The sequence below is a fragment of the Pagrus major genome, chromosome 22 (assembly GCF_040436345.1).
Source record: "Pagrus major chromosome 22, Pma_NU_1.0".
NCBI classification, from domain to species: Eukaryota; Metazoa; Chordata; class Actinopteri; order Spariformes; family Sparidae; genus Pagrus; species Pagrus major.
This window is the reverse complement of record NC_133236.1, coordinates 15,140,302-15,155,230: the sequence shown is the minus strand read 5'-3', so window position 1 is coordinate 15,155,230 and position 14,929 is coordinate 15,140,302. Positions and strand designations below refer to the sequence as shown.

The following is a 14,929-nucleotide window of genomic DNA, read 5'->3' as shown; positions in this document are numbered from 1 at the left end:
CAGTACTAGCAGCCCGTTTATGCTATAGAGGCAAATGTGATTTGTTTGTATCAAAGATAATACTTGATGGTGCTACATGTTTGTAAAATATTTGTAATTTTTATACTGTACCAGAAATTGTTTCCAAATGTAATTGGCTGACCCTGTTGAATCCTGATGTCCTGTACATTTCTCTATCCTCATTTTTTATTTATTAATAAAATAAAATGGGTACAATATTCAAGTTGTGGCTGATGTACTTTGTCAACAACAGTATCTACCCACTCGAAAACAATGAAGAGACCAGTATTGTCACATGTGCTGTTTGATCACAGAACACAAAATCAAAAATCCAGTTACTGTCACAGAATAAACAACTCAAGTGAAACACTAAAAAAATCCCAATCTCCCCGAACTAATGGATCTGACTGAATGGAAAGCTGATAATCTATTTAATAGTCCAGCACAACCTTGAGTCTGTAGTCTGCATATTCTCTTCTGTAGTTTAATATTTTCGACTTTTTTTTCTGTATATTAATGTCATCTTTGTTTTATTTGCTATTTGTATGCACGTGTTCTTATATGTCATGTTTTATTTTTACTCCATGACGAATTGAAAAAACGAACTTGTTTGCTATGGTATTATAGTACTTGCTATTGTTTGCTAAGTGCTATAGTATAATTATATTTATTTGTATCTAAAATCTTAATTGAACACTGAGTAACTATCAGATAAATGCAGTTGAGTATAAAGTTATTGCTCTTAAATACTGTGGAGACTAAAAAGATACATATAAAATTGATACCAATAAAAAGTACCATCAAATTGGACTTTAATCGGACTTAACTTGCTGATTACTCCCCTGTGCATGACTGGGAAGGCTTGTCCTCCTTTGAGCCTACGAGTCTACGCCCCGGGTCGGTGTTGCCCAACATCCTGCCTGTGTGAGTATCAGAAACATGGCGGAAAGCGAGTTGAACGTTGACAGCATCATCTCTCGACTACTGGAAGGTAGCGTACCATGGTGATATTTTCTCTTTCTGCGTCATTTATCAAGAAAACGACTGAATCGTTCGTTCGTGTTTTCAACCAGCCAACTTCACGCTGTGTTTTAAATCATTTTAACAGCCCGCATCCTTCGTTATCTGTGGTGTTCATCAGCAGCCCGTAAGCTAGCCGCTGCGTTAAAGGCTCTCAGTGAACGTTGTCATGATGTCACAGCCCGGAGCAGCTACCTGCCCGCTAATGTTGGTTTGTAGTTAGCGTTTGTTAGGTCAGTGTGCTTAAAAAGGGAGGGAAGCGGAACAACTCAGCCTGCTGCCGCCACGTAGAGAGCTAACTATGTTAACAAGTTGGTGGTGGGACTTAATGTTATAACGGTAATGTAGAAGAGAAGCAGAGTACGCGCTGATTAGTGTTTTCTTTTTAAAGACGCCATAACGAGAAAGAACCGCGAAATACCGCGGTTGCTAAGTAACGTCAACTATTCTCGTTGGCAAGGAAGCTAGCTAGCAAGTCGGCTAACGTTACCTCCCTCGGACACACCCCCTTTACGTAAGAGCCCGCACAACTTAGCTGTTTCACATGAATCATTTTTAGTCTATTCGATTAATTTAAACCCTTTCATGCATGAAATATTAAATCACAAAGTGATATTTGTTTTCAATGTTTGTTTCTATTCCTAAACAAGTGAAAAATCATGCTAATAACTTGTTTTTTTCGATAGAGCGCCGAAGTCACGCCCCTTCCGGTTTGCAAAAAAAGTAAGGGCCCGTGGGCGGCCCTTATTTCAGACAAAACTTTGTATGGCAGTGAATGGTGACAAATATTTTCTTGATCCTACTTGAATTGTGCCATGAATTACACATATGTTTGTCGATTTAAAAGATAATTGTTTCAACTTGAGAAAGTCGCAGTTTGTCATAAAATTAATAAAATATTAGACTGTGAAAATACGTAATTATAAAGACTTCATAGCTAACAGTTGTGTTAGTGACGTAGTCTCGTTCAACAGTCACCAAACCTGTAACTTAAACATTGCAGAGCTGCTCCTGTATATTAGCAGCTCACAGAACTGACCAACTCTCCTTTCACATAACTGCAGTTGTCAATATGACCAGATTTATTGTGTTTTCATCTTTTTTATTACCTTCTCTGTGCTGAGTTGGTGGCCATGTTGGTGGTGGTGACATGTGTTGAACTAGACAATGTAGTTCACTGAGCAGTTTAACACAAAACTAGATGATATTTTACTTCGATTACAACTGCGACTTTCTTGAAAAATGATCTTTTAACTTGACAAATGTCATATGTGTGATTCATGACACAACTCAAGCTGGATCAAACAAATTATTTGTCTCTCTCCATTCACTACCACGAAGATCTTCCAAAATAATGTCCAATTGGGTCCACCAGAAGGGGTGTGACTTCAGCTCTCTATATATGTTATATTATGTTATCTATATATGGGAATATCGATCCCAAATATCGGTTTTCAGTCTCCTTCCTTTCTAATAATCGGTATTAGCCCCGAAAAAGCCATATCTGTCGACCCATTCAAATTACTATTACTATATAAGTTCCTATACAAATATATACTATATAGATTACAAGATGAAATTACTAATTATTTTTATTTTTTTTATTACTTATTTTGTTGACTACTTTGTTGCTGATGTAGAGCACTTTGTAATCTAGGTTTAGAAAGGTGCTTTAAATAAAGTTTATAAGATAAGAGACATGACTTTATCGATCCCTCACTGGGGAAATTCACCAATTATTATATATTATGCTAAAACATCTATCCACTCCAGTGGACGTTACGCTCCATGTATAGTGTATAGTGTGTCTGTGTTGGAGTTATATTTAGATGAAAATATATATGGGCCTTTGTTGATGAAATCTGAAGACTACTTAATATTGGTGTTTAATAAAACAATTCAAGTGTAATTTATGTCATAATTTTAAATAAAGCATATAAAATAAAGTAGAATCTAAATAGGCAGAATCTAACCTTTGGTGCGTAACATCCATTGGAGTGGACAGATGTATTTTCAGTCACAGAAAAAATGTACAAGAAACTGTTAGTAAAATCTGGATGAAAGTATTTTTTTAACAGCTCATGCAGTTGAAAAATCTAAATGTATTTTTTACTGGTCTGGTTTTCTGAGACTAACATGATTCAACAGTTGTTCCAGAGGTACTTGGTGCAGCTCGTCTTCCCTCTGCCATTTTGAATTTATGATGCCATATCTGAGGGAAAAGGAGTTCAGTATCATTTATCATGTATTATTTCCATCTGTATTCATATTATTGGTCTATGTATTTATTTTGCTAATGATATATTTTCCTCTTGAATGTTTATGGTTTTTTGTTACTTTTTTGTTACTCAGACACATACCAGATACTTTGCTGTGTGCAAAAAAAACTAAGCTGCTTCAGCTACAGAAATGCAGTTATAGCAAATACTGTAAAATTACTAACATAAGCATGTTCTTTATACATGAAGCTGACCTCTAGACTGTTTTTCCCGCTTGCACCACTCTGCCCTCTCTCACACTCACACTTCCAGCTGAGCCGGCAAGCTGTTCATTCCTGTACATGCCAGTTCATAACAACCTGTGTTGACTGGAGTAAATGGCATGTCTAGCCAGGCCAGAAGCAAAGCATATGCATTAGTCAGCTCTCTTTAATGGCACACTGTGTTGCAAATGTAAACAAAAAGGGAGCCAACTCCACCCTTGAAAGAAAAACATTATTAAAACGCTATTACTCTCTGAAGACTGTTACAGATTTTAATACTAACATTTTAAAACTAAATCTGAATGTTCTTAAGATGTTGCAATTTTTTAATACATTAGTTATCATTAGACTTATTTTCTATGGTCATAATAGCAGTGATTTAGCCTATGGTTTGAAAATGTAGCTGCCTAGCCTAGTCAAATTTGAATCATATGAGATCTGATCACTGTGACAAGTAACTTAATGCCCTAATTGTCATAATTTCTGGTGCCCTTTCTCACCCCTGTTTAAGGATCAGCCCATGCTGACTGTTGACCTCCTTGTACTTTTGTCTTGCAGTGCGAGGATGTCGTCCAGGGAAGGTCGTACAGATGACGGAGGCTGAGGTGCGGGGGCTCTGCATCAAGTCCAGAGAGATTTTCCTCAGTCAGCCGATCCTGCTAGAACTGGAAGCGCCACTCAAAATCTGCGGTGAGAACAGCACCTATCAACAGCCATATATATAATCCCTGTGTGACTTAGTTATTGTTTACTGTAGAAGGTGATGAGAAAATACATAATGTTATCCCTCCAGGTGACATCCACGGTCAGTACACAGACTTGCTGAGGCTATTCGAGTATGGCGGCTTCCCTCCAGAGGCCAACTATCTTTTCTTGGGGGATTATGTCGACAGAGGGAAGCAGTCGCTGGAGACCATCTGCCTGCTGCTCGCATACAAGATCAAATACCCAGAAAACTTCTTCTTGCTCAGGGGGAACCATGAGTGTGCCTCCATCAATCGCATCTACGGGTTCTATGATGAGTGTAAGTTCTTGTTCACTGGCTACAGTTGTCCTAATAGTGAGATGGCCTATTGTTTGTTTTGCATTTGGCCAAAGAAACAAACATGAACAATTCGTCCAAAGTTCTAAAATTGGGAATCAAGCCTGATGATTCATATTTACAGCATTTAGTTTGTCTTTGGCAAAGCAAATAATCTTACTTTCATACCCAACAAAAGCTTTTCAGAATTTTTTTCATTCCTGATCAAGAAAGATGTCACTAAAGAGGAATTAAATCTCCCTCAGGAGTATCAAAATCCTGAGGGAGATTTTAGAAATTAAAAGCCTAATTTTACAGTTATCCTTAAATTCTTTTTTTCCTCAGGCAAGCGCAGGTTCAACATAAAGCTCTGGAAGACCTTCACCGACTGTTTTAATTGTCTGCCCATCGCTGCGATTATTGATGAGAAGATTTTCTGCTGCCATGGAGGTTTGTGAAGCATCTCTGTTATGTAGCAGCCAGTAAGCTACCACTGAATAATTTCATTTTTCCATATTACTTTCACAGTGGAAAATAACTACATCATGTTATTGTGATATACTGTATGAGGTCATTCCTTACCTTTTAATGCAAACGAAAATGTACATTTCAATCAGTTCAGGAAGTTTTTGTCACATATCACATATATCATTCCACCGGCTGTGATGCGGCCGCTGGAACTGATCGCAGCTGTTCTAGTCAATGCTTGTGATTTCACTGGAACCACGGCAGAGTGTTTCAGAAGTGGACCTCAGCCTGCATTGAGTAGGTTGAGCTGGGTAGGAAGCCTGTAGTATATAGAACAACTTTATTATCAAACCAAGGCATTTCGGCTAGTGGCCTTCATCATGACCCTAATAATAAAGTTGCCCTATATACTATAAGTGTTGCTTTAGCTTTTTACCTCTTGAGATGATTTCCCTTCTCCAAGCACCTTGAAAGTAGGTGAAGTTTTGCCAGAAACTCTTCCTCTGCTCCAGGTAGGAAGTCAGACACAGAAATGTCATAGAGCACCGGCCAGTTTTCCAAATGAAAAGACTCACTTTATCGTAAAAATAGGCTAAAAAAGAAATGCTGACTGAATCAAGAAAATGTGACAAAATTAACTCAATCAAAGTGAACAAATCAGGCAAGCAAAACACTCCTCTTCTGTAATGCTCCCACGTATGCTTCCAAGCTAAGGACAGAACAAAACCGTGTCCACGATACAACTTCCCAGAGCCCTGCCCGGTGGAATCAAGCTGTAAAAGTCAACTTTATTTATTTTTATGTCCATTCACATAGGATTTACTGTATTGCTTGACTCTTTTTACACAATCGTGTCCTCCTCAGGGCTCTCACCTGATCTGCAGTCCATGGAACAGATTCGACGCATTATGAGACCTACTGATGTCCCCGACACAGGTCTGTTGTCCTACAGTATGTGTTTGTGTCACTGAACTAAAAGGAAACCCAAGCTTGGAGGCTTATAGAAATAATGCTATTAGTTTTGGCAAAAATAAAATCAATAATTTCTCCAGACCGAAACTGATATAGCTGGTAATTCAGACACATTTTTCATGTATTTGTTTTTTCTGTTTGACTTTACTGTTTGTTATTGTGACTGTTCTATGCTCTTTTGTGTGACAGGCTTGCTGTGTGACCTACTGTGGTCCGACCCAGACAAAGACGTCCAGGGCTGGGGGGAGAACGACCGAGGAGTTTCTTTCACCTTTGGGGCCGATGTCGTCAGCAAGTTTCTAAACCGTCACGACCTGGACCTCATCTGCCGAGCACATCAGGTAACACCTGCTCTGTGAATAAGGGCTGCGTTTAAAATATTACCATGGAGAATTAAAACTGGATAACTGGAACAACTTCACATAAAATTAAAGATGATTTATAGTCCTGGATAGGGCTGTAAGTAAAAGTTATTTTCTTAACTGTTTGATCAGTTTAATGTCAGAAAATAGTGAAACATGTCGATCAAAATTTCCTCAGGGCAAATAGACCTATTCTAATGAATTATTTGTATGATCAACAATCCAAAACAAAACAAAAAATCACATTTACAAAGCTAGAAGCAGTTAATTTATGGTAGTTTTGTGTGAAGAATGATTAATAGACTATCAAATCTACTGCCAAATAATCAGCTCTAATCCTGCCTCCTTCCAGGTTGTTGAAGACGGCTACGAGTTCTTTGCCAAACGACAGCTGGTGACGCTGTTCTCAGCCCCCAACTACTGCGGGGAGTTTGACAACGCGGGTGGCATGATGAGTGTGGACGAGTCCCTTATGTGCTCCTTTCAGGTAGAGAACTCAGTGTTTGTTGCACCATAACATGAATCCTGATTTATATTCTTTTATTGTACTCCTCACCTCATCTTCCTTCCTTTCAGATCCTGAAGCCGTCAGAAAAAAAAGCTAAGTACCAGTACGGAGGGGTGAACTCAGGGCGCCCTGTCACCCCGCCTCGCACCGCTCAGGCACCGAAGAAGAGGTGAGCGGCTGGCCCTGACTCTCCTGCTCCTCCCCCCCGGCTGGTCTCTGGCCCTCGTTCCTGCAGGCTGCCTCAAACACTCCAGCCCTCTCTCAGTCAGCTTGTTCATGTGTAAACAGAAACTCCAGGAGTGTTTTTTGCTTGTTCTGTGGGTATTTTTATGAATATGTGAGTGGTATTTCCTCCATTTCTTTCGATGCCATCAGTATGTATTAACTCAGCCCTCACTTCTACTACTCAGTCCATTCAGCAATATTAAAACCAGACTCTTGTGGAGTTGGCAAGATGTTAAGAAAAGATGCTTCTCTGCGCCTTCAGATTTCCATTGTGATTTTGTGAATGCATGTACGCTTGTGAGACTCAGACGGGTTCTTTGTCCTCGACAACCTAAGATCCATGAACTCTCCCAGACCTGTCTCACCTTGATTTGCCTAATCTTCCAATAATTAGACTAATTACTGCCATTACCCCATTATATACTATTAGCTACTTCACTGCTTAAAGGAATAGTTTAGAAAACATTTTATGAAATAACCTTATTTGCTTTCTTGACAAGAGAGAAGATCAATACCACTCCCATGTCTGTCAAATATGAAAGTAATACCAGCAATAGGCTAACTTATCTTAGCACAGACTAGAAACAGGGGGAAACAGTTCACCTGGCTCTATGCGATGGCAGCAAAATCCACCTACCAGCTCTTTAAACAAACAATATACGTGTTAATTGAAGTGTAAAAAGAAATTGGTGTGTTTCACTATTTCAGTCAGACCAATAACCTTCAAAAAACTCTAGTTTTTTGACTGTTTTTGTATGGATTAAACAAACACAAAAGAAAGTGTTCATTGACAAGTTTTAGACGATCAGAGTTGGTGCTAAGCTGGCTGTAGCTTCATATTCAATGGACAGACATACTTGCCAACCTTGAGACCTCAAAAATAGGGAGGATTTCAAAACCAAAGCGGTGTTCTGGGGGTAAAGAATCAAAATAACAAAATAATAAGTAAAATGAAAAAGCATTTTCATGTCAAACAAGCCACTTTCCTTTAAAACTTTACATAAGAAACAGGAATTCCTTTCTCCAGGGAGTCGGGGATAAATTTCTTTGAATATTCTCTTCCTCTCCATTTCTCTGGCCCCCTCTCACACTGTAGAAACAGGTTGTGATAACTAAAAGGGGAAAAGTGTGAAAAATTGTCATAAACAGGAAGAAATACCAGAGATTTGTGACCGTGGAAGGAAACCTGGAGAGGGCAATGAAAATCGGGAGGGTTGGCAAGTATGTGGATGGACATGATATAACAATCTTCTCATCTAACTCTTGAAATCTTTGCAACACAGCCAGATTTTTCCTTTTTATAACTTCAACATTGCCATGACTTTCCCTTCGACTCAAGAATGTTTTTCTCCCAGCGGAGGTATCAAAAAAATCCTGAGATTTTGACGATATAAGTGCAATAAATATTGCTAAAACTCTTGCGATATGCAAGAATAAACATTTGTAAAGCCTACTTTAAAAAAAGGACACAGCCAGCCGATGCTGTACCTTTTATCAGGGCATTCATACACAGTAGATGCTCTACATTAGATCAGTGTTTCCAGCCTTTTTCATACGCAACACCAAGCTCTGAAACTTTTGTAACCCTCATATCACTGAAGGACTGTTTGCGGTTGAGTAATGCAATAGCGTTTTCAGTTTTGATGTCAGTCAGTGTACGTGGAAAATTGTGGGAACAAAACCTGAGTGAGCACTTCGAGTTCGTGTCCTTAAAGTCTGTTGAGTACAGTAGGTGTGTAGAAAAGTAGAGACGGATGTGCCAGTGCAAGAGAAGATGGTGAAGTAAGTGGCGTACAGTACAGGGTCAAGAAGTAGTTATCAGTAGATTCATTTTTTCAGTAGATGTCGAGCTCTTACACACTGAACATCGTTGCACTTCCAGTCATTGCATGACATTGTAAAGGTCAAAACCATAAAGTCAAGATGATGGCATTCTGTTTGTTGTTCCCACTTACTGGTCCTTGAATGAAGTAAATCATTTCCAGCTCACTAACAAACATTTAACCAATGTGTTTTTATTTATTTAAATCTTGCCTTTTGCCTTGTAAATCTGTTGGTCTTCAAGTTGGAAACAGTATGTTGAGACATTTTGAGATTTGTAAGAGTTTGTTTCAAACGAGTGAAATAAATGGAAGTGCTGTTGAGCCTGCTCTGTTTTGTGGTTAATGAAGTGTTGAGTGATGCTGAATGACACAAAAACCAGGGTTCACTCTGTGGTACAGACATGTATTAAAAATGATTTATTTATATGTGGTTTTGCAAATGAACCTTTACATGTGGTTATTGGTGCGTTCCATTTTCCTGACGTCATACCAGAGTGGACAGAGTTCCTGTACAGGTCAGAAAGCCGGCACTAGCCAGATTAGCCAGTGCTAGCACTTCTAGTTAATGCAATGCATTACGCGGTATTTTGTGCATACGAACACCGAAGGAACATAGATGGACACAGATAGAAGTCTGACATGATTGGAGCTGCCATCTTGGATTTTGAGATCATGGTTGGTGAGGTGCGTCCGACTTTCAACGTAGAGTTGAAAATCTGACTTCAGGGGGCGTTACAGAAATTGCTGAATGGGAATTAGCATTTCAAGTGGAACACCATAGAAATCATCACATTTTTTAAAATACAAAATACATTTGATGACTTTTTCTTTACACTTTCTGCATCTTTACAAGGTTTCTGCACTAGTGTCCAGGAACTCTCCTCTGTATGGATTTTAATCTCTGAACCACAGACAGACATTAGTGTTTTGTCTATGATGAAGACAGACTTCAGTCCGTTTTCAGGGCTTGCCTCACTGACTGTGGTACTCTGCTGACGTAGTACTCGTGGTTGCGTAGTGTAGCAAGAACACCAGCAGAGTTCATGTGCTTCACATTAGCATCGTAGCGGTATGCATTGCCATGCATGTCAGTCAGTTTACCTGGACAAAGAGAGAAATTGATGAAGTAGAGAGAAACATTTTTGGCTAAGACTAGTAAACAATCTGTTAAAGGCTTATATTTTAAATCTACAGATTAATTCTTTATAGTTACAGAGACACATCATTTTTTGCATCTGCTGCTACACAACTGATGATTTTTCACCTCCAACAGCAGTGAGAATGGCCTCAGGAGCGCAGGTGTCCCACTTCTTGCACCCTGGACTGGCGAACACATAAGCAGAAGCTCTTCCTTCAACAAGCTGGATTATCTGCAGAGAGACGATTTGATAAAACAAACACTCTTTACACATCAAGAGCCTCTTTTTTGATCAGATTGTATTGATGCAGATGCCATTTTTGATTCTGCCTATCAGTATAATCCTTTACCAATCCCTGATACATTTCTGTGTGAAAAGAAAGTAGGCCTACACAGGTTTACAGCACCAACGGAGCCGTCTTATTATCTCCGAGTCTGAACACAATTTAGAAACAGGAATGCATGTGACTCGGTTGTAGAGCTGCAACAATTAATCGATTAGTTGTCAGCTGTTAAATTAATTTGCAACTTTAGAATGAATTAATCAGTTTAAGTACTTTTTTTAAGAGAGCTTCTTAAATGTAAATATTTCCTGGTTTCTTCACTCCTTCATGATAGTAAACTGAATGTCTTTGGGGTTTGGACATTTTATAGACCAAACAACTAAACGATTAATCAAGAAAGTAACCGAAAGATTCATCAACAGACGGACCTACTTGCCTTAGTCAAGCGTGCAAAACTTGCACTGTTTAACCTCTGTTTGATTTGGAACCGGTTCTTGAGTTACACCCCTGTCATCATCTAAGATGGATGAAAGGCACGTTCTTTTGCAAGGCACTAGTGTCAAAAAAATATGCCGGCATGGATAAAATGGATTAATAAACTCAGATAGATTGGAAAATTTGGAACCAGTTTTTGATTCCCATCCCTACTGATGTACTGGCAGTGTTACAACTATAATAATTTAATTTCTTGTCTACTTTTTTATCAATCTTTTATATAGAGCCTCCTGTGTTTCTCATGTATCTGCTGGTTTCACAGTCTAACACTAAAGGACAGAAACAGTATTGTATGTATGCATTTATTTATGTGTTTAAGTGTTTTTTCTTGTGCGTACAAGCTGTGCTAACAAATTGCCCCTGGTGGGATTAATAAAGTTGTCCGCATTCAGCTTCCAGCCCACTTTAGCTGAATCCTGGTTCAGTTTGGAGCTCATATTTCAAACAATCTCAAAGTGGTTTGCCTCTAAAATCCATCTCACCTTGTTTCCAGCTCCACCAACTCTTACAACTTCATGCGGCTCCATGGCGTCTACACAATCGGTCACCACCTTGTTGCTATGGGAGCGTGTGGTGGTGATGATGCGTCTATCACCCGGAACTTCCTTCAGCTGAAATCCAAAGGAGCCCAGTCCTGGCATTCCCCACATGGTTCGTCCTAATTCTGCTCCCGCTCCGAGCTGATGAGGAGAACATTTGATTTTACCAGAGTGACAGATGTTCGGACACAGGATCATTTACTCCGGTCTGTACCTGGTAGTTGTAGAAAGGCTGGTTGATGACACCTGCGATAGCTTTGCCTGCGTATGCGATACCAATCAGCACCGTCACATTATCCAGGAGCCCTTCAATGAGAAATCGGCAGGATGTTAGCTGTAGTTAGTGGTTTTAGGGCAGTTTAACTCCTAGGGAAATATTTCTGATGTGGCCACATGCAAGTGGACGGAAATAAAAGGACAGTTGAGAATTTAATCTTTTTATCAGTTTCCTGCGACTGCCTTCCCATACAGAGAGCTGTGCTGTGAAGCTGAGAGGTGTCCGACCCTTTGTGTGGTATCTGGGCTTCTGTTGGGTGATGGAGACACCTTGCCGCTGGGTCAGCAGAAATAGAGCGACAGACACAGGTAGACAGCAGAAGCAGGCATACATGAGGAAGGAAAAGAGAAAGGTAAAAGTGATAATGAAGCTCTGAGAGCCAGAAAGCAACCCCAAGAAATGGTCCGAAGAAAGCATTTAACAACCAACAAGGTAAGAATATCTGTTAAAATTCATCGGCCTGTATTTTCTTATTTTTATAGTATTTTGCTGTTGTGAGTTCGGTACTCTGTAAAAACATAGTGACCAGGTTACATCACTGTTTCCGTCTCCTTCCTCTGCTACAACTCTGTGTCTGTTTGACTGAGGGCGGGGCTCAGCTACACACACAGTGCAGAGTTGCAAACCGGACAGGATGAAGCTCTTTGTTTGAATTCACACAAAAATCAGCTAATACTAATTATGTTTTTTTTAAATCTGTAACACACTATGTGGAACTCAAACCGACCATTTTTTAATGTAAGATAACATGAGGTGAGAGGCATAAAAAAACTGAGTGGGCGGTCCAATGTGACTGATAGCAGAAAAACACTGACTCTTACCTTGAAATTGCTGAGCAAACTGTATTTAATGTGGATCTGTCATGTTTGCCTGATACCTGCTTAATAAGGTCAGTACTGACATCCCGAGCATATCTAGAACCTTGACTCCACACAGTACCTTAACAGCTAACTCATCAGAGAGGCTAACATGACTTTGAAGTAGTTACACTATAAACTGCTGTTGTATTTAAAAATAAAAGATTACTGAGCAAGGTTCAAGGTGCAGTGTAGCTGATGATTGTGTTCTTTAATTCATTCAATACAAGTGGGTGGAGTCACATTAGTGATAAATGTATTTGTTTAAGGAGTTTCTTGAGCAAGAGCTGTATAACTTATGATAATGTCTCAGCCTGCAGTGCTTTCAAGGGAAAGGCATTTTAATTGACACACAGAAAAACAGGAAGAACAAGGACATTAAAATGAACCCACCTTCAGTATATTCCTTTGTGCCATCGAGGGGATCAACCCACACAACTAGCTGAGATTCAGAAATATGTGCACAGTAAGAGTTAACAGTGTGTGATCACTAGACGTAGACAATGTTTATGTAGACACAGCTGCACGTCTTTAAAACCGTTATAAGACACAGATAATACGTCTTTCTATGTCTAACTGAAATTATTCATTCATTCATTGTATTTCTGAGTCTTACCTCCTCCTCTTTCAGCCCGCTATATTCTGCTGGACACGTCTTCTGGAGGATTTCCTCTGAGTGGCCATTCTCAATGAGATCTTCCTTTACTTCCTCATCTGGGAGATCCTAATAAAAACAGTTGACACACATGACCAGCAGTCTTTCACTCTCCTTCTATAAACTTGAATAACCTGTATAGATGGGTGTCCATGGGCCTCATTTTACCAGGACACTACTCACCTCCTCTCCAATGATGGTGATTTTAGGGAAACGTCTGGACAGTGACGCGCAAATGCTCTGCTGTGCCAGTCTGTCCGCCAGTGTCTGCAGATCATTAGCTCCAGTCTGTGCAGGGGTTAAGAGAAAGAGAAAAGGTTCAAACAAGTCATCTCACAGCAGGCAGTGTTAATACGCTGTTTAATGTGTTCATCTGGGACAAGCTATGAGTAATTGCGCTTGTTCTGTGATTTAAATGCCAATAATAAACGTATCCTACCTTTTCCACAATGCCAAGCTCTCCACTGTGAAGGACCTTCCTCACAATGGCTCCAGCCTTTTCAGCCACAGTGTAGGCTGAGGCCACCAGCCTCATAACCACAGCAGGACTTCCAGACATCTCTAATAGACAGAGAAAGCAGCATGTTTATTAGTGGACACAATCAAACCACCACCTTAATTTAAATTTAAAGCATGATGAAGTTGAAATGAGGGCATCTTCCAACAATCAATCTGCAGCTCCTTTTTGCAATGTATCTGACAACTTCAAAATCCTTTCCCAAGTTTGTCTGCTAAGTGTAGTTACGCCTCCTCTTCTGTGAATATTTGATTGCAAATGAATGACAAGTGGCGATGACTGGATCAGCCGATCAATCTCACACAATGAGCTTAATCATTAGCCAATACTGTCTGCTTTCATACACACATCTGTTAACTACAAAGAGCTCGTAAACACAGAATAAGCAGAAATATCTATACAATTCCGGCTAATTAGCTAAAATGCTACTGTTTAGAGTCAGCTAAATCAGAGATATTACTCCAAAAAGATCAAGTCAGTATAATAGTTGTGATGTTGGGTGAATACTTACTGATGTGAACAGGGAGAAGTAGCCAGGACACTGCTCACAGGCTCGAGAAGTTGAATTTGGGAGATGTAGGAAGTGAGTAAAGACCTTTGACCCAAAGAGTTGTCAAGATAGTTACCTGGTAGAAGGCAAACAGTGAGTTATCGCAACTGCAACTAGCAAGCTAGCATGACGTGGTATCTGCTAAAGAATACACGTCAAGAGGACGCTTACACCGGCTTCAGTATGCCATAGTAGAAAAAACAGTATTTTCGGTCCTACCTAAATAAATAGACGATAAAATCAGCGTTTGACTGGTTTAACGGTTTTTTTAAAAACCGGAAGTACATGGGAGTGAAGCATCTTCCCTCGAGCGTTCTGTGCAAAAAGTCTTCGAATGGGTCCTAGTGCCCGCCAAGTTTTATTTGAGGGAGACGCTTGACATTTTAATTAATAAGCTTTCATCTGAGGCTCGAGTCCCATGACACATTTGCAGTGATTGAATATAACTAAGTACATTTACTTAATCACTGTACTTAAATACAATTTTGAGGTGTTTGTACTTTGAGTATGTCCATTTTCTGCTAGTCTTCCACTCATCTACCTTTCAGAGGCAAATATTTTTTTTTACTCACTACATCAATTTGATAACTTTAGTTACTAGTTACTTTGAAGATTGTATATTTCATTGGAGCCAAAGCAGCACATTGTTAAAATGAATTTATTTTATCGGCAATCAGATTTAAGAACAAAACACAAAAATTGGGTTAGATTCCGATAATCAGAAAAATGCTGAATA

General features: G+C 39.5%; 2 protein-coding genes across 5 annotated transcripts; one reads left to right on the top strand and one right to left on the bottom strand.

The window, feature by feature from the left end:
* The first annotated feature begins 873 nt into the window (after positions 1-873).
* Positions 874-9,202, top strand: LOC141018271 (serine/threonine-protein phosphatase PP1-beta catalytic subunit-like). The gene is made up of 8 exons (XM_073493200.1): positions 874-991; positions 4,061-4,192; positions 4,296-4,526; positions 4,869-4,973; positions 5,856-5,927; positions 6,153-6,304; positions 6,678-6,812; positions 6,902-9,202. Exons 1-8 carry the CDS (start codon positions 940-942, stop codon positions 7,004-7,006), a joined length of 984 nt encoding a protein of 327 aa, XP_073349301.1. The 5' UTR covers positions 874-939; the 3' UTR covers positions 7,007-9,202.
* Positions 9,203-9,275: 73 nt separating this feature from the next.
* bpnt1 (bisphosphate nucleotidase 1) lies at positions 9,276-14,476 on the bottom strand. Of its 4 annotated transcripts, XM_073493281.1 has the most exons (11): positions 14,413-14,452; positions 14,155-14,269; positions 13,566-13,687; positions 13,310-13,414; positions 13,088-13,195; positions 12,865-12,913; positions 11,807-11,890; positions 11,552-11,643; positions 11,281-11,478; positions 10,146-10,251; positions 9,276-9,982 (listed from the first exon to the last, which is right to left on the bottom strand). In XM_073493281.1, the coding sequence occupies exons 3-11, from the start codon at positions 13,683-13,685 to the stop codon at positions 9,831-9,833; spliced, it is 1,014 nt and encodes a 337-aa protein (XP_073349382.1). In that variant the 5' UTR covers positions 13,686-13,687; positions 14,155-14,269; positions 14,413-14,452; the 3' UTR covers positions 9,276-9,830. The 4 variants fall into 4 exon arrangements, with proteins under 4 accessions (XP_073349382.1, XP_073349384.1, XP_073349381.1 ...); XM_073493283.1 differs by lacking the exon at positions 11,807-11,890 and having other exon boundaries at positions 14,413-14,476; XM_073493280.1 differs by lacking the exon at positions 14,413-14,452 and having other exon boundaries at positions 14,155-14,380.
* Between the last annotated feature and the right edge of the window lie 453 nt (positions 14,477-14,929).